At 43.7% G+C, this 19155-nt stretch overlaps 1 protein-coding gene across 3 annotated transcripts; it reads right to left on the bottom strand.

Moving 5' to 3' along the window:
• Nucleotides 1-2780: 2780 nt before the first annotated feature.
• Nucleotides 2781-18458, bottom strand: LOC308388921 (CD109 antigen-like). Of its 3 annotated transcripts, XM_080869933.1 has the most exons (32): nucleotides 18358-18458; nucleotides 18071-18225; nucleotides 17958-17986; nucleotides 17627-17860; nucleotides 17403-17525; nucleotides 17274-17313; nucleotides 16418-16499; nucleotides 16236-16326; nucleotides 15999-16122; nucleotides 15810-15919; nucleotides 15542-15733; nucleotides 15199-15300; nucleotides 15056-15118; nucleotides 12971-13141; nucleotides 12725-12877; nucleotides 12017-12083; nucleotides 11848-11932; nucleotides 8419-8536; nucleotides 8169-8282; nucleotides 7754-7972; nucleotides 7484-7625; nucleotides 6870-7046; nucleotides 6640-6721; nucleotides 6306-6537; nucleotides 6028-6199; nucleotides 5725-5915; nucleotides 5420-5569; nucleotides 5268-5333; nucleotides 4689-4825; nucleotides 4075-4231; nucleotides 3759-3861; nucleotides 2782-3687 (listed from the first exon to the last, which is right to left on the bottom strand). In XM_080869933.1, the coding sequence occupies exons 1-32, from the start codon at nucleotides 18435-18437 to the stop codon at nucleotides 3500-3502; spliced, it is 4149 nt and encodes a 1382-aa protein (XP_080726059.1). In that variant the 5' UTR covers nucleotides 18438-18458; the 3' UTR covers nucleotides 2782-3499. The 3 variants fall into 3 exon arrangements, with proteins under 3 accessions (XP_080726057.1, XP_080726058.1, XP_080726059.1); XM_080869931.1 differs by having other exon boundaries at nucleotides 2781-3687; nucleotides 12725-13141; XM_080869932.1 differs by having other exon boundaries at nucleotides 2781-3687; nucleotides 11848-11929; nucleotides 12725-13141.
• Between the last annotated feature and the right edge of the window lie 697 nt (nucleotides 18459-19155).

The following is a 19155-nucleotide window of genomic DNA, read 5'->3' as shown; positions in this document are numbered from 1 at the left end:
CAGCCAACACTCAACACTCCTACCTTTCATTCCTCTGGATGTCCAGAGACACTAAAAGTCTGCTTATTCACGAGGCAGCAGTCATTAACTCTGTCTCCTTTTTCCTGGTGCGAGTAACGCAGCTCTGGCTTTAATCTGCCTGCTCTGTCTGTTGTTTCTCACTGCTTATATTTTCTATCTCCACTTTCTCTTCACCCCAACCAGACCAGACAGATGGTTTCCTTCCCTGTTTGGTTCTGCTGGACGTTTCTCTCTTTCAGGAATGTTTTTCTCCCCACTGTCATCAAATAAGCAGCTCACTGAGAATTGTTTCTGTGTCTTATTAAAGATACATAAAAAGAATGGAACTGATTATCTTTTGTCATTGTGCACATATTTTAAACATTTTTTTTTATCTTTCTACCCTCCGGTCAGTTGCTTCAAGATTTGTTTTTATTAAGAATTTTTATTAGACTTGCAGAATGCCCAGACATGCATCCACAGCCCCAGATTTGGGCAATAGCTTGTGGCTTCACTGGGCTTGTGGCAGCTCGTATTTGTACAAATAAGAGTGAATTGCAGACACAAACATCAACAGACAATGATTCACATGAGCGAGTAGCCAAACATAATCTTTGGTGGTGACAAAGTATGAACCAGACTCCTCTGATGTCTGATATCATCTTTACCTGGATCATATCATGCTGGTATGCTCAGATTAGGCCACGGGCAGGCTGACTAAGTGGACCTCTGCTCTGCTGCCCGGGATCCCCCCACCTCTCCTGCACGCTCTTGCATGGATTTGTCTGTCTGAGCCGGATTGTTCGGGGTCGCGTGGGGGTTGTGTAAATATTCACTCGCTACGGGTGGGAAGAAAGCTCCGAGGGATTTTCCATGACCTACTCTGGTGAATGAAGCATTCCTTGCCAAACAAACGCAGCATCCTCCTCTCCGCGCAGACGGGGAATCACTGAGGTAGCATCACCAGGGACACCAAGCTTCCATTCATCTTTGTTGTTGCTTCCACCGCGAATTTAGTCACAACACCCACAGCAGCGATTTTCCATATGATGCCGTTGTTTGTTTGGATGGCAATTGTTTCCTACTGATGTCATCTGGAGCTGGACCACGGGGAGCAATTATCTGCCTGTTTTTGGAAGAAAACTTGTGCCGGATTAAAGCATCAAACTCACCAGATGCGATTCCTAACCGCGCCATCCCAAAGTGAATAACTGCGGTCACAAAAGCAGCGGTTATCGTGTAATTTATCATTATAATATTATAGTATATCATATAACAACCGCTGCTGAGTATACAAAGCAACATGGTTACTGCACTTAAATGTGTATCCCTGTCATCTAACTTTTCCACTTTGATGGGAGAGTTTGAAAGATTCATATGCAAAAAATCTGTCGCTGATCGGAGCTACACTCAGCTTCTGTCTAGCAGCAGCTGCATTAGCTCCCATCAGGAGATGGAGCTCATAAATAACCATCTCCTTCACTGAGTTTAACCCATCTGCATCTCCTAGGCGCGTAGTCAGCGTTATACCTCTGTACAGCCACACTGAGGAGAAGGAATCAGCACGAATCTGATTTATGAGTCTGGGGCTCGATGTTGACCTGGGTATGATAAGACCAAAATATGGATTCCAGAAACTTCTGCAAAAGCAGACAGGAGGGATTTCAGGGGGAAAGGTGTGCTTTTTAATCTTCTGCTTCTGCTCACAACCAGGTGTGGGGAAATTCTCCTAAAGCTATAAATCCTCTTAGCTCTCTCCCATACCAAGTGCTTCTTTCCTCGCAGCTAATGTAAAACCGAATGCTTTGCTGATCCTAAGCTGTCTGTCAGTTAAGGACATTAGGCACTCGTCAGGCCTGACGCATAGTACGTGCATGACATCATGGGCACCGCATGGCTCCCGACGCTGTTTTCATAGCATGACCCACGACACAGCAGGGTCGATGCATCAACATTTCATCCTGTAACTTTGTTAAAATGCTCACGGGTGCATTTATTGTAAGCAGAGGAGTTTTATATCTAATATCACCTCTCTGTATCATGAGAACTGCTGACTTTATTGGCAATATTAAATGTTAAAGAAACAAGACAAATGTAGCTTTTATGGCTCCAGCCTGAACTTTGAGACCATCTTTATTATGATACCAAGACTGCCATCTAGTGTTTGACATTCACAACTGCAGCTTTGGAGCTTTTTATGGAACAGCTTTCAGGTTAACGTGATGGTAACTGGTGAGGTTTACGTAAGTTTAGGTTAAACTGCTGAAAGCTCCTGGTGTGCTGCCACACTTCAGTAATTTTGGATTATATGATGACTAAAAACAGCAACATATGTGAGCATTAGGGGGAGGAGCCGGTGGGATAAGCACAAGAGCGTGCAGACACTAAGGATATGTAATGTACTGCACAAAAATGGAACGACAGGAGCTTTACCTTTAGCTTGGGAGTAATTAAGGCAAGGAAAGAATTTATGAGATGTTCTCACAGGCTGCACAACCAACAGCTGAAGGTCCAGATGTGAGTCAGTTTCCTTTTTGTGGGACATCTAATGTTCTGCTTTCCATGTCTGCTTTTACTTATGAACCGAAAAGCTTCATTGTCCCTGGAGGGAAACCACTTTGCCAATGAGCCTTTCAAAAAATATTTTACATAAAAACCAGACGTGCATTTCCATTAAAATGCAAAAAACAACAATAGCTTATTAAAAGAAAGAACAAGTCACCAAGTGTGAGGTCAAAGGTCATGTTCAGCTTCAGATTTTATGCAATCCAGTAAGTGTTAAAGTGGTGTGAATTATTGCCACTATAAAACAGATGAGCAGAAAGTTTATTAGAGAGTTTATGTGGTGCAAACTTAAACATGCATTTGTTCTGAGATACAGTAACAATTATTTTAATGATTCCATCAGTAACGTCAAACCTGGTTACTTCCCCTTTTTCAGTGTACCTGCAAACTCCGTGAGGTGAGTGCTGCTTCAATCCAGCAGGTTATTCAACTGAATACCAACAGGGATTAAAAACATTAAAGCTACAAGTCAGACATTTGCTGGAAGTCTGCAGAGCTGTACAATAATCCTTTTTAGCATTTATATGACTCTGGGCAGCTCAGTACATCTGCATTTCCTGCCAACAGAGACACAACAGGGCATGTGTGCAAATGAGGGAAAACGTCACCTTAATTTTTCTGTTTGCTACTATCGGCTACAGCGCTCCTTCATTTAATGGTTCATTTTTCTCAACTTATGGAATCATAGTAGCTTTAAAGAAGCTTTAAATGGAAATGCATCTGTTTTAGATAGTATGTGTTAGATAAAAAGAAATTTAACACGTTTCCACTACCAGTCATTTCATATTCACATCTTTACAAAAAAGAAGACACTGTTAACAGCAGAGAGCACTAAACAAAGGAACAGTCCACTGGATAGAACGAGGCCAAAATGAGTTTTGTGTAAAAGACACATATATATCCAGTACATATGAATGTGTGAGTCCAAGTCCATCTAACCGACGAAAACAAGAAAAACAGTGAGTCCGAGAAACAGGCAGCTGAAGCTGTAGGCAGCCATCGACTGAGCGGACATGGTGATGGTGATTCCAGGCCTGCAGAGATCACAGTTTGCACCACAGAAGAAGCAGGAGTCCATGCCGGGCAGACCTCGCGAATTGTACGTGCTCATCGCGTTTCTCGCTGAAATTAAAAATACGATCATTCACATTAAATATTTTTTTAAAAACGACACTATTCACAGTCGTACTCACTTGGCTCATAGTAGTCGTAAACGCGTGCCACAGCGTCGTGCACGCGGGCCACTTTGTAGTTTCTGACGAGGGGAAGGTTGATACAAACCTCTGACTTGTTGAGCTGCAAATGACACCAGAATAATGTCACTACGCACGTGATGTAATCGGATTCCTGCTATTTTATCAACATGCATTTTCATTTAATGTAGGAAACCAGTGCTGGTGAAGCATTGCAGGGCAAATGAAAAGGGGTTAATATCACACCCAAATAATACGCATAGAGCGGGTTTTAAAGCTTCACGCTGATTGCCGTTAGGCTGCTTCAAACACTTACTGAATCCAGGTACAGGATGACTTTCTCGGGTGCCGTCTCCACCTTCCTGATAACAGCTGATTGGACAGCAGCCTCAGGAGAGAGTGTGAACCCGCTGAGCAGGCCTACATCCAATATAACCATACCTGTGTGAGGTATCAGCTGACTGTCCTTTAATCTGGAGAGGACAAAATTTTCAGAGTGTTTAACATGCATAGTAACCAAATGATGATAAATCTTTTTGTCTGCGTAGGTTCTCAGTCATCCAGCTCATAGTAATGGATGTTTCACCTCAAAACGTCTTCAAGAAACTTGATTTTGTTTTCAAGCTCCTTGGATAAATCATCTTCCTCCATCTCCCCCTGTCCCAGCATCCTCCCCCGTCACACTAACCCTCTGCATGGTCTCCTTCACCACATTCATGAATATTCTGTGAGGTCTTCCATCGTCCACCATCCCTCCTCTGCACGTGTCCAAACCATCTCAGCTGTGCCTTTCTGACTTTAACTCAGAAGAGCAAAATCCGATCTGTCCCTCTGATCTACTCATTTCTAATCCATCCTTTCAGGCTGGGTTAACCAAATAAAAATAAATACAGTACATAGAAACGCACTGTCCATGTGTGAACCGCTCACCTTGTGCATACAGACAACATCATGTGATTGCGGTCGCTGCCATCAGCAGCATCGATGCGTAATGAGAAAGCTTCGTCCGCAGCTTGCTGGTGGTTCTCTGCAAAAGTTTCCCTCTCCAAGTGGTAAAAGACGTTCAGCTGTAGTCATGGAAACAGTTACAAATGTTTGATTATCGATTAAAAGCTGAAGTATACAGTTAAAAGAAAACACACGTCTCATACAAAAACTAACAGCACAACGGAGAGATTAACCTTTCACCTCAGTTCTCCTCTCAGCGATTTTATCTGCAGTGCAGACAGATGCTGTCTGACGTTAATTGCTTGGGATCCATTATGATGCAGCATTTTCATTTATGATGCACAACGTTGTGCTAAGAGAAGCTATCGCGCACAGCTGCTGCTGCAGTTTATGCTGCTCGCGCGCTGGTGGTTAAACCGTCTGTCGAGCTCAACACGATGGAGGAAACATTCCTGATGTGTAAGGGCGAGTTCCAGTTTCTCATCAAATCTGTACCTTACAAATAATTCCTGAAATGGAACCACAGCGGTACACAGAAACAGAGAAGCCGTACAACTGCACCTGAAATGTGGCAAAGCCTCTGCCTTCCATGGATATTTTTAGATGCAGATTGTTTTCAGCAGGAATCTGAGAAACATGAAATGAAAATTGGAGATTAAATAAATTTCAGTTACTGTACATATCAACCATCTAACGCCAGGTAACGGATGCACCTCTTGACTTTGATATGTTCGATAGTTGGTGGCGTTGATTCGAAACAGTGATGAAGATTCTGGAGAAGACACACTGACCATGAGGTTGATGGCATTGGCACCGCTGAACGCTGCGTAGGAAGCCAGAGCCTGGAGAGCTACTACTGTGTCCTGAGGAAGGGAACAGAAGATGCAGCCATCGTGGATAAATATCGACTTTAGGGGCAGAATGTGGGAATATTTGTGAGAATCCATGGCGGAGCTGAAATATGCTGTATATCTGTACACAGGTGAGAATCAGTAAGAGGAAAAGAGGTTTGTCTCACCTGTGTTGTTCCGTAGCCTCCTAGATGGTTTCTCTGTGTGCTTAACCACTTCATTTGTGTAATGCCATCAAAGAGTGAGCCACGGTTGATGTGAGCTAGCAGCACATACGAGGCCATCTCGATCTGTGCTGAGGGCAGCTTCTGGTTACGTGACCTCGGGCCTGCAGACGAACTCCACATCATCACTCCATCTAAGAGAATAACCACAGGCTAACTGACACAGCCACTGTATAAGTCGGTAAGTAAAGGATGGGATGTTGCTGTTTTTATAAAAGCTTCAGATAGAAAAAAAGGCTGAGTCACCGATGTAGTCCGCTCTCTTGCCGAGTTGAGTCAGTGCGGTGAAAGAGACGGGACTGTTGACCAAAGCTAAAGCGTAAGCCGTCAGACACAGGCTGTAGTTACTAATCACTTCACTGGACACTTTGTCCTCCAGGTACTTTCTGGCCAGAGACACACTGGCTTCGTGTATCTCCTTCATACAGAGAAACCAATACAGTATTATTAGCATTCGCAGACATCCTGTCCATTTAAGTATCAGCTTCTAGAAAGCTTAAAAATAGATTTCTGCCCTAACTCACTGTGTAGATTTCATCCTGCATAAGTGCAATCAGGACATAAGCCGTCAGCGCCACCGGGCCCTTATCCAGCCCTCCCTGCATCTCGGTGTGGATCAGTCTGCCCACCTCACTGAACTCTCCTTGGGGGCCCTGGCGTTTTAAGAGCCAAGACACAGCCCTGTCCAGGATGCTCTGGTCTATCATCACGTAGGGCTGAGCCTGGAGGAAGCAGCGCAGCACAAAGGCCGTCAGCCTGGATCCAGAGAAAGAAGAGAGGAGAGAGAAGAAGGAGCATCAGAAAATTTGCGATTTTAGAGAAAACATTTATGAAAATGGACCACACGGGTGACCTTACCATGTGCTGCCAGAGGTGTCGCTGTTTCCAAAAGCACTGAAGGAACCGTCTTCTCTCTGGTAGGACAACTGTTTCTGATAACCTTACAGCAAAAAAGCAAAAATGCTTGTGACAAACCCCTTAATGGGCTCAGAGAACCTTCAATTTAACACTCAGAAGACGTTCTTATATATTGTGATAACTAGTTCTCCAGGTCAGTGATCTTTATGAGTGACCGAGGTCCATCTAACCTTCCATCATGTAAGCTAGAGCCTTTCTCCTGAGCTCTTGGTCATCCTGGTTTGAAGTGTCCAGGTACTGGATAACATATACACTTGGAGCAAAGTGGATCATGTTCTGTTCCCCACATCCAAGCGGCAGCTGAACCAGTGAACCCAAGTTGTTGATGGACAAAGCCAGGATATCGCCTGCGAGAAGCAGCAGGACAGAGGATGGAAAGATTTAACGCATGAACAACATGTTTGTTTTTGAGCAATTTGAGCTGGAAGGTGAGACCGGAATGGGAACAGAAAGTGTCTCTTTCACCAGACGAGTGTTCAAATAAGGTAACTTTTGAATGGAATATAAAGAGTATTTTTTTTAAATGGGCACCTTGAAAGTCGGGGAAGTGGCTTAAATGACACGTTACAGAAGGATGGAAAAAAAAACAGCCTCATTGAGCAGGAAGCCGCAGTTCTGCAAGATGAAACGTTTATCCTGCAGCTGACTATCAAGACAAGCTGAACCTGAAATCTATAGCTGAGGAAAATCCCGACGCTTGCTTTTCTGCTATGATACATGCCTAAATGACTCAAAGTAAACAAACTGCATGCACGAACAGTAAGAGGACAAACGGCAGACTTACCAGCCAGTACCACACGGGCCCTCTGACTGCCGGGCACCACATTTGGGGGGAAGGAGAAGGAGAGGGCTGTGGATTTGTTCCGTTTCTCCGGTTCCATCTCCAGGAACAGCGTCTGAGAGAAGTACTGTTCAACTCCCTCGGGCTTCAGGAACAAGCATTTCAGTGTTATGATAGGAATAACTGTGCCGCATAAGTTCAAAAGCACATCTTGTAGCGACATCGTGTTGCAGGCACCGTCCTATGCTCAGACATCTCCCTGCTTTATCATACCTTCACCATCACTCTCCAAACAAGACTGTCTGAGGCCTCTGCAGACACAGCATCCACAGATATCTCCACCTCACCCAGAGCCAAAGGCCTCACAGGGAACAGAGCTGAAGCAGAGCCGTGACTCTCCACGGTGACTTTCTGAGCATTGATAACAGATGCATCTTTTCGGTGTGTCAGAACAAACTCAAAGGACTTGCTCTGTGCTAGCAGCACGATGACCTACATATGCAGAGAAACGTATGACAGCAAAGCGCAATCTTTAAAAACAGGGAAAATATGCCGTGCCAGAAATGATGGAAGTGAGCAATAATTCATGCAACAGGGAGAGACTCGGATCTCTGTCAATAGATGTCAGATTATTTACCAAACTCAGCCTTATTCAGCTACAATGTACCACAAAGTGCGTCCTACATACATCCATCTCCTGCTCCAAATGGTTGATGATCTTCACTTCCAACACAATCTCCTCTCCTCTGATGAGGAGTGATGGGGCGCCCAGAGACAAGGAAAAATCTTTGGAGACAGTCAGCTGTCGATGAAACAACATAAGCGAGAGTTATTAAGAAGGTCGGGGAAGATAACTCCTCAGCATCTCAGTTCGTAAAACTCCTCGTTCGTAAAAGAAGGAAGCACGAATACCAGAAATGTGAAGAGTGTTTTGTTACCTTTTGCAGCACAGGAGTGAAGACCAAGCCCAGGTTCTCCGACATCACCACTGCTAAAGCTCCCATAGCAGTAATGCCATCTGGAACGAGTATTTTCTCACTTGTCCAAGTCCGATTGCTGAGAGAAAGGAAAAAGCAGCAATATTCAGTGAACTACAGGGAGTGCAGAATTATTAGGCAAGTTGTATTTTTGAGGAATAATTTTATTATTGAACAACAACCATGTTCTCAATGAACCCAAATAAAATCATTAATATCAAAGTTGAATGTTTTTGGAGGTAGTTTTTAGTTTGTTTTTAGTTTTAGCTATTTTAGGGGGATATCTGTGTATGCAGGTGACTATTACTGTGCATAATTATTAGGCAACTTAACAAAAAACAAATATATACCCATTTCAATTATTTATTTTTACCAGTGAAACCAATATAACATCTCCACATTCACAAACAGAGGTGGGACCAAGTCATTGTTTTGCAAGTCTCAAGTAAGTCTCAAGTCTTTATCCTCAAGTCTCAAGTCAAGTCTCAAGTAATGTCAGGCAAGTCAGAGTCGAGTCTCAAGTCACTGGTGTAAAAGTCCGAGTCAAGTCACAAGTCTGAAACTTTGAATTTCAAGTCCTTTCGAGTCTTTAAAAAAAAAAAACAACGAAAAAATAATGTTGCAGTTATGCTAAATGTAAATATTAGACCATGTAATTTTAAAATCTGTGTTTTTCTCAACACATGACAAAATAGTTAACTTAGAAAATATACACAAATTGTGAAATTGCACCTCTTTAAAATGCAGCTCAATTAAACCTAGCTCCAAGAATAGTTTTCACCGACAGTTCTGAGATAAGCTGCATGTTATTCTTGGATGCGGTTGTAGGACCGGCTTTAAAATCGCATGACAAAAATATCATACACATTAAAAAAACTGTATCACCAACGTAGCCTGGACAACATTTGCTAGTTAGATGAAGTCAGCTATCTCATCGTAGCATATTTATATGCATATTTATAATCATACGGTTCTTGGAGTGAGTGCATACACTCATGAAGTTTAGTAACTTCAGGTCACTGCAACAAGCCCAGGTACAGTTTACCGACGGATGGGTACAGGACCTTGAAATGCACCGTGTAGAAAGTAAAGACCATCGTACGTATCATAAGTTTACCAGTCTCACAAATCGTCGTCATAAATACACATTCGTTAACCGTTTATTAATAGGACCTTTGAGCTCAACGGTAATTAATTAGTAGTGGAAATAATTTCTGGTACGCGTTACAGAAATGTAGCAGTGACAATAATATTGTATGCTGTAATCGTACTGGGCAATTAGTGATACAAAAAACCTGTTTTATCCTGTGAATAAAAGTATATGTTTTTGTCAATGTACCATAATAACAGAAGCGAAACGCAATATTGTGTCAGGACAATTCACTATTTATGCACAATAAATAAAGGAGCATAGCGCGACAATTCCTGTTCAGCGCCAGACTTGCTTGTAACCTATATCACCAGTTATGTTATGAAAATGACGTATTAACTACTAAAAAACACTGACCTTTGTGTAAATGCTTGGAGCAGACTAACATGTGAGCTGGAGGGTTCTGGGACGTTATATTTGACCTTTGAATGGCTGCAATCCAGGCCACCCGTCGCCTCTTTGTTACTTCGGAAACATGGCTCGAACAATTTCTCTTCAACGAGGTAATCCGATAACAACCGATCTCTTTACCCGTCGGCTTCCCATGGCTGTCATGCGACCGGCTATTGCAGTTAATAATACAATGGCTTCTTGTGTTTCTTTTTATCGCTGTATAACTGATTTTAATTGAAAGCCTGCGTGCGCTAGTACCGCTTGCCACGAGTTCCCAGAATCCTTTGCGGTTCTACCCGTGAATGACGTCACATTTTCAATCTCTATATAATATGCATGTTAAATTTTGTATTTGGGGTAAAATATCAAGTCTTTTCAAGTAAACCGGTTCAAGTCCAATTCAAGTCCCAAGTCATTGGTGTAAAAGTCCAAGTCAAGTCACAAGTCTTAGAACATTTTTTCAAGTCAAGTCTAAAGTCATAAAATTAATGACTCGAGTCTGACTCGAGTCCAAGTCATGTGACTCGAGTCCACACCTCTGTTCACAAATATACATTTCTGACATTCAAAAACAAAACAAAAACAAATCAGCGACCAATATAGCCACCTTTCTTTGCAAGGACACTCAAAAGCCTGCCATCCATGGATTCTGTCAGTGTTTTGATCTGTTCACCATCAACATTGCGTGCAGCAGCAACCACAGCCTCCCAGACACTGTTCAGAGAGGTGTACTGTTTTCCCTCCTTGTAAATCTCACATTTGATGATGGACCACAGGTTCTCAATGGGGTTCAGATCAGATGAACAAGGAGGCCATGTCATTAGTTTTTCTTCTTTTATACCCTTTCTTGCCAGCCACGCTGTGGAGTACTTGGACGCGTGTGATGGAGCATTGTCCTGCATGAAAATCATGTTTTTCTTGAAGGATGCAGACTTCTTCCTGTACCACTGCTTGAAGAAGGTGTCTTCCAGAAACTGGCAGTAGGACTGGGAGTTGAGCTTGACTCCATCCTCAACCCGAAAAGGCCCCACAAGCTCATCTTTGATGATACCAGCTCAAACCAGTACTCCACCTCCACCTTGCTGGCGTCTGAGTCGGACTGGAGCTCTCTGCCCTTTACCAATCCAGCCACGGGCCCATCCATCTGGCCCATCAAGACTCACTCTCATTTCATCAGTCCATAAAACCTTAGAAAAACCAGTCTTGAGATATTTCTTGGCCCAGTCTTGACGTTTCAGCTTGTGTGTCTTGTTCAGTGGTGGTCGTCTTTCAGCCTTTCTTACCTTGGCCATGCCTCTGAGTATTGCACACCTTGTGCTTTTGGGCACTCCAGTGATGTTGCAGCTCTGAAATATGGCCAAACTGGTGGCAAGTGGCATCTTGGCAGCTGCACGCTTGACTTTTCTCAGTTCATGGGCAGTTATTTTGGTTTTTCCACACGCTTCTTGTTGACTATTTTGAATGAAACGCTTGATTGTTCGATGATCACGCTTCAGAAGCTTTGCAATTTTGAGACTGCTGCATCCCTCTGCAAGATATCTCACTATTTTTGACTTTTCTGAGCCTGTCAAGTCCTTCTTTTAACCCATTTTGCCAAAGGAAAGGACGTTGCCTAATAATTCTGCACACCTGATATAGGGTGTTGATGTCATTAGACCACACCCCTTCTCATTACAGAGATGCACATCACCTAATATGCTTAATTGGTAGTAGGCTTTCGAGCCTATACAGCTTGGAGTAAGACAACATGCATGAAGAGGATGATGTGGACAAAATACTCATTTGCCTAATAATTCTGCACTCCCTGTAGTGGATCAGATGAATCACCTTCCCCTCTCAGCCCTTACCTAACGTTAGTGTTCAACCACAGCAAAGCTTCAGCACCATCCATCCAGTGGTGCCAGTCCTTGTGCACCTCTGGGGCATGTCCTTCTGAAAGCCATGAGATTGTATTTATAGCACTGAAGATGCAAAGTCAAGTCAGTATCGTAACTACAAAAAAAACAGCCGTTTTACCATTTTTAGGTCCAGGCTGGTTTTTCCTGTATAATTTCGTATTGGTCAGGATCTGAAGATCACAGTCCTGTGGTGGGACAGGAAGAGGAAAAATGGGTAAGAGTGAATCTGTTTGGGCGAGAAAGTTTTTAAATGGATTGTTGTCAGATCACCACATGAGTTAGAAGTCAGGTGTGACGTAAAGTCTAAGCGTCTTTATAGGAATCTGAGGCGATCGCAGTTTTTAAATGATCTATTCTACCACACACACACACTCACACCTACACTCTCACACACACTCACACCTACACTCTCTCTCACACACACACTCTCTACAGACTGTCAGAGCTTTGGAGGTGAGAAAAGGTGACACTTGGTTTCCTCTATTGCAGCGATCCTTAAGCCTCAGGTCCTGAATCCAGAGCACTGAGGTTACCAGCTCTTAGAAACAGGAGTCACCTCCTAACAAAGCAGACAGATATGTTATATCTGGACGAGCCGGTTTAGTGATCACTTTTTCAATTTCCGTGCAGTATCTAACTGGGAACAGTGTGCCGGGGGACTGAGGTGACTGGGAGAACAATATGAAGGAAATCGTGCGGTATCTAAAACAGGTGACTTTCTGACGAAGGTTCGCAGGAGCTCATGTTTCACAGATGAATTTTAAGCTTTTGTCTGCAGACATAATCAGCATTTATACAGAAGGAAGCATGGTTACTGCGGTCATACCCCTTCCTCTTTAAAGTTCAGATCGGGCTGCAGGGCGTCATCGTGTGTCCCCATTACCGTGACTGCCAGCTGAGACCTGGATTCAAGACCGGTCACAGTCAGCGATACCTGCTCACCTGGCTGGGCGCTTTCACTGCTCCACTTTAATGACACCTGAGGGGAGCACGCACACAGAGTACGGCACAGGATGAAGAGGATTACTGTTGGGAATTCATTAGAGCAATATAATAAAACGAGATCCTGTACATAGCTGTCTCGACTGATGGATATTTGTGCTGCGTCGCTGATGATCTCGCCGTCAGACAGGATGCAGTAAACGGTGACACAGGCCGCAGGGGCCCAGGACAGCGCTGGGGTCACAGAGAAGGACGAGGAGTTTTGGGTCCCAGCAGCTACCACCTGGCCTTTAGAGCTCACCTACAAAATACAGTGGGGCAAAAAAGTATTTAGTCAGCCACCGATTGTGCAAGTTCCCCCACCTAAAATGATGACAGAGGTCAGTAATTTGCACCAGAGGTACACGTCAACTGTGAGAGACAGAATGTGAAAAAAAAAAATCCATGAATCCACATGGTAGGATTTGTAAAGAATTTATTCGTAAATCAGGGTGGAAAATAAGTATTTGGTCAATAACAAAAATACAACTCAATACTTTGTAACATAACCTTTGTTGGCAATAACAGAGGTCAAACGTTTTCTATAGGTCTTTACCAGGTTTGCACACACAGTAGCTGGTATTTTGGCCCATTCCTCCATGCAGATCTTCTCGAGAGCAGTGATGTTTTGGGGCTGTCGCCGAGCAACACGGACTTTCAACTCCCGCCACAGATTTTCTATGGGGTTGAGGTCTGGAGACTGGCTAGGCCACTCCAGGACTTTCAAATGCTTCTTACGGAGCCACTCCTTTGTTGCCCGGGCGGTGTGTTTTGGATCATTGTCATGTTGGAAGACCCAGCCTCATTTCATCTTCAAAGTTCTCACTGATGGAAGGAGGTTTTGGCTCAAAATCTCACGATACATGGCCCCATTCATTCTGTCCTTAACACGGATCAGTCGTCCTGTCCCCGTGGCAGAAAAACAGCCCCATAGCATGATGTTTCCACCCCCATGCTTCACAGTAGGTATGGTGTTCTTGGGATGCAACTCAGTATTCTTCTTCCTCCAAACACGACGAGTTGAGTTTATACCAAAAAGTTCTACTTTGGTTTCATCTGACCACATGACATTCTCCCAATCCTCTGCTGTATCATCCATGTGCTCTCTGGCAAACTTCAGACGGGCCTGGACATGCACTGGCTTCAGCAGCGGAACACGTCTGGCACTGCGGGATTTGATTCCCTGCCGTTGTAGTGTGTTACTGATGGTGACCTTTGTTACTTTGGTCCCAGCTCTCTGCAGGTCATTCACCAGGTCCCCCCGTGTGGTTCTGGGATCTTTGCTCACCGTTCTCATGATCATTTTGACCCCACGGGATGAGATCTTGCGTGCAGCCCCAGATCGAGGGAGATTATCAGTGGTCTTGTATGTCTTCCATTTTCTGATGATTGCTCCCACAGTTGATTTTTTCACACCAAGCTGCTTGCCTATTGTAGATTCACTCTTCCCAGTCTGGTGCAGGTCTACAATACTTTTCCTGGTGTCCTTCGAAAGCTCTTTGGTCTTGGCCATGGCGGAGTTTGGAGTCTGACTGTTTGAGGCTGTGGACAGGTGTCTTTTATACAGATGATGAGTTCAAACAGGTGCCATTCATACAGGTAACGAGTGGGGGACAGAAAAGCTTCTTACAGAAGACGTTACAGGTCTGTGAGAGCCAGAGATTTTCCTTGTTTGAGGTGACCAAATACTTATTTTCCACCCTGATTTACGAATAAATTCTTTACAAATCCTACCATGTGAATTCATGGATTTTTTTTCCACATTCTGTCTCTCACAGTTGAAGTGTACCTCTGGTGCAAATTACTGACCTCTGTCATCATTTTAAGTGGGGGAACTTGCACAATCGGTGGCTGACTAAATACTTTTTTGCCCCACTGTACATACATTACTAAATCATTGATGGGTTGAAGAAGTGTCACGGACAGGTGCACAACTTCCGGTAACAGTGTTTAAACACACACATAGTACTCTGCATTAATGAGTAATTGTGTGTAACACAACAAAGCCACAGAAATGATTTACAGTTAGAAGCTTAGACACTTATGTGCTGGCCACTGTAAGATTTTCTTGCAATTCATAAGATTAATTTTACTTTACAATATGTTGCATTTTGTCCTTAATGCAGAAAAGATGCAGAAAATCAAATGCACACACTGTGTATTTAACCAAACATACCACAAAGTGAAGCTTGGTCAGGTTAAAGGTGCTCTCTACATTTATCTGCAGAGGCAAGCCAATCTGGAAATTAAATAAATATAGTTACATTTTGGATACATGCAGCTGTGATATATTAAAAATATTAACTTTGTATATAATACCTGTGCAGATGTGTTGCCGGGGGCGATCTGAACATACGAGTCGCTCGGAGAGGAGAAGTTGTTGGAAATCTTCAGAGTCTCCTCACTGGACTGAAATCTGGCCTAAAAATCAGTATTTATAGCAGTAAGATAAAGAAAATGTGCACTTATGAACTGATGTTCTCCATCTTTCTTTGTTCTTCTGAAAACATAACACATCAGAGGTCGTGTTTTTAATTTCAGTCATTTCTCTTAAATTTAATGTCATCTTTTACGCTACTGAAACTCTTACAAGCAACAAAAGTACAGAACTGTGATTGTTCTGCAAGTCCACCTTTGCGTGTTGGAGAATTACATTACTGACCTGAATAAAGAGCGTCACAACTTGAGCCTGTAATTTAAACCTGATGCGGACGTCCCCGTCCTCAGACACAGGAAGTATCAGAGCTGTGGGTTCTGCGTTTTTCACAGACGTTATCTGATTGATTTGAACCACAGCAGAGTGCTTTAGATCCACTGAGCTGAGCGGCTTCCTGTCGTATCTTGAGATCCTGAGCTGTGAAACAGAGGAGGCACTAATACTGTGTCCAAAAGGCTCTGACATGTGAGTTATGATAATAATAATAACTCACGTTTGTAGAGAAGTGTAACGACGGCTTTAGCGTGGGTGGAAAATCGTGGAATGTGAGCTGGAATACATTCTGCATCAGGTGGACTTTCACGGTTTTGTTCACTTTAAACCCTTAACAAAGAACATTATGTTGTTTGGTGAAGTTAAAGTTATACTTGCAGCAACGCTGGTTTATTAAAATGCGTCATACCTGTGGTGCTGTCGTTAACAGAGACAGTAACGTGCACAGTGGGACGACCGTCACTGCTAACTGATGAAGTATGCAGAGCCTGGAGTTGATCATTGCTGAAGAAAAACTGTGTTGATCCGTAGAACTGAAAGCGAAGGTTAAAAATGACAGATAGTGTCTCTTATAGTTTCTATTGCTGTTTCAGTTTATGATTAAAGATATGAAAAACTGAAGAAAAGGGGACATGGAGAGCTTCACCTCTTTAGTTTGCATAGCAGAGGTCGTGTTGCTCATAGCAGACTCCAGAGAAACAACTAATGTTCCACCTAAGGGTCGTCCACCAGGGTACCTAAATGGAAAAACACACTAATGCTGCTTCACTTGCTTCACTTATATGTATGAAAATATGTTATTGGCTGAAATGATCCAGATGAGCTCACAGTGCTCTCACTGATCCTGAGACGTCATCTCCAGCAAGGATGTGTGACGGCGTCTTGATCAGAACGTCAAAGTGTGGGCGCTCTGTGAGACAGGATGGTCATTTTGGTAGATCTCAGTTTAATCCTAGTTTCGATACCAAGAACAAAGCACTGCAGAAGTGGACGCTGGGAAAATTACAAGCTGACCTGAGACTCAACAAGAAGATTAGAAGATCCGTCAAAACAAAAATGTCAGCGAGTGGCGTGACAGGAAGATCGCCAAAGGGAACAGACGTTGCCATTTGGGAACTGTGACTTTAAGTCATTTAGAAAATGTAGAGCTGAAGTACGTGGCGATTCTACAGCAGGGGTGTCAAATATAAAGCCTGGGGGCCAGAATCGGCTCGTCGAAGACTACAGTTGACCCGACAGGATGGAAAATATGAAAGAGGGAATCAATTTAAGCCCAAAGAATCAGGCTGACAGATTTCCTTCATTTACTACAGCAGCATGTAGTTGAAACTGCATGTCTTTTTTTCCTATATCAAAATATTTCAGGGATCAAATGTGCAGTCAAACTTCTTTACACCGACAGAAAGGGGAGTTTCACTGGTCCGACCCACTTCAGGGGCTGTTTGTGGCTCACAATGCAAAATGAGTTTGACATTCCCGTTTTAGAGGGAAAGTCAAGGCATCGCAAAAGGATTTGGATAAATCCTAGGCATTAAATGTAATAGGAATCCATCCAGCTGTTGTCAGAATGATTCACTCTGAACCACTGATGTTGTTCAGGTCAACCAGTGCTGTCTATCCTCAAACTGACCGATCGAACATAAACCATCACCGTTATTTTGGAATAAATCGATATGCACGTTACCATGAAGCTCCACAACAAACTGCTTCTCGTCAGCCACACCCTGCATGTAAGAAGAGGGAAGCTCGGATGAGAAGATATTCCTTCTTAGTCCATCACAGCGTGCAGAGGGGAAAACAACAACAACCCTACATTCACAGTAGCTGCGATCACCCAGCGTCCAAGAGCAGCCGTCTGGGACAAAGGGAATTCTCGCAACACGATTCCCAGATTGGGCGTGGACTCCCACCTGTCAACGATATTCCCACTGGGATCCTGCATGTAAGAAAGGAATATCAGTCAAGGTCCCAGTGAGCAATGAAAAAAGAACAGAGTTCCTGTGGCTTTGTTCTTTCACACAGACAATAGAGACGCACCCGTACAGAGAGATCCACTCTGTCCTTGTATGGATGGTTATCCAGCTGAACACACACGGCTCTGACTTTGACTGCGTCCCCTGGATGGTAGCGGGATCTGTCAGTTTGGATAAAGGTGGACACATTCCTGGGACTGAAGGTTAGGGTGGTGGTGTTGGTGAAAATGACAGTGTTTCCTTTGTAGCCCCGCACCGTCAGGTTTAAGAGGGAATTCTGGGTTAAGGAGTCAGGAATCTGGAGCGATGACATAAGTGTTAACACTGTGATCCCAGTCAGAAAGACTTTTTTTCCCCCCTCTACTGCCATGAGAAGAAATAAAAACTATACTTACAGGAGGAAGCGTGAGGACACTCGTCAAACCTTTAAAACAGAATGACCTTTTAACCCTCCCGAAAGTTAAAAGAAACTAATTCAAGCTTGAATCGGCTTGTGACTGCACATCACCTTCTTGGAAGTCTTCGGTCAGCGATACTTTGGTGCTTCCACGTCCCAATTCAGCTGTCACCGTGCCCGGGAAGTCTCCGAACACGGTGACGGCCAGAGGAGTCGGCGTGCCAGCGTGCACCACCTCTGGACCTGAGACCAGATACAACGTAGCACTGGCACAGAGGAAAGAAAAGTGCGTTACTGACGAACGGAGGTGGTTGTGCGCCATCAATTCATTCACGAATGCAGGCGTTCTCGTTCAGGAAACGAATGCGACTCCCTTCATACCAAATTCCACCACTTACCTGGATGAATTCTGCGTCCGACCAGAAACGGCAAAACTCACAACTTTGAAACAAACAGCTAGGGTCCAGATCGCGTTCATGTTCACAGTCACGCTTCGAATGTTTGCTTCTGACTCCAAACTGACAGCAAACGCGTCACTTTACCTGTACCTGAGTGACCAAGCTCCTCCTCCTGTCCTCCTGCCAGGGCCCCAGGGGGCTCCTCTCACACGCATAGGAAGATTAGGAAGCATATCACACGCAGCACACAAAGCATAGCAGGAGGGTGTGCACACACTCGACACCTTTGCCTGGGGAGAGACCAGCATCATTTGTCCGTGGAGACAATTCCAATCCACTTCCAAAGCCCGGAGAGACACACCGAGGTGTTATTGTATCCATAACTAGGAGAGATCATCTTAAATGTCACAAGGAACAGAAAACTGCATGTGTATTAGACACAAAACGACCATATTATTTGAAAACGGAGACCACCAATCAAATCTCTGTTGTTTTAGGAAATATTTTGCTACATTACAGGACTCTGTGGCCTACTAATTGAATACAAAGCCATATTAGCACAATTCAGCTATGTAATAAACAGGCTTGACATTTTAATTATCTCGTGACAACAAAGGACGACAGGCTGGCAGTGGGTGTTGCGTCTCTGGAGGAAGTGATGAGACTGATCCGACAGTTGTCTGAAACCCTCCCTCTCCGCTGATCTCAGGCGCTTTCAAACATTGAGTTTTGTCTTTATAATTGCTTGTTTAGAAGTTTATAGACATAAATACAGGTTGGACAAAGAAAACGAGGTAA

This window comes from Rhamphochromis sp. 'chilingali', assembly GCF_963969265.1.
Source record: "Rhamphochromis sp. 'chilingali' genome assembly, chromosome: 21".
NCBI classification, from domain to species: Eukaryota; Metazoa; Chordata; class Actinopteri; order Cichliformes; family Cichlidae; genus Rhamphochromis; species Rhamphochromis sp. 'chilingali'.
The sequence above is the reverse complement of the archived record's forward strand: the minus strand, read 5'-3'. Positions and strand labels throughout refer to the sequence as shown.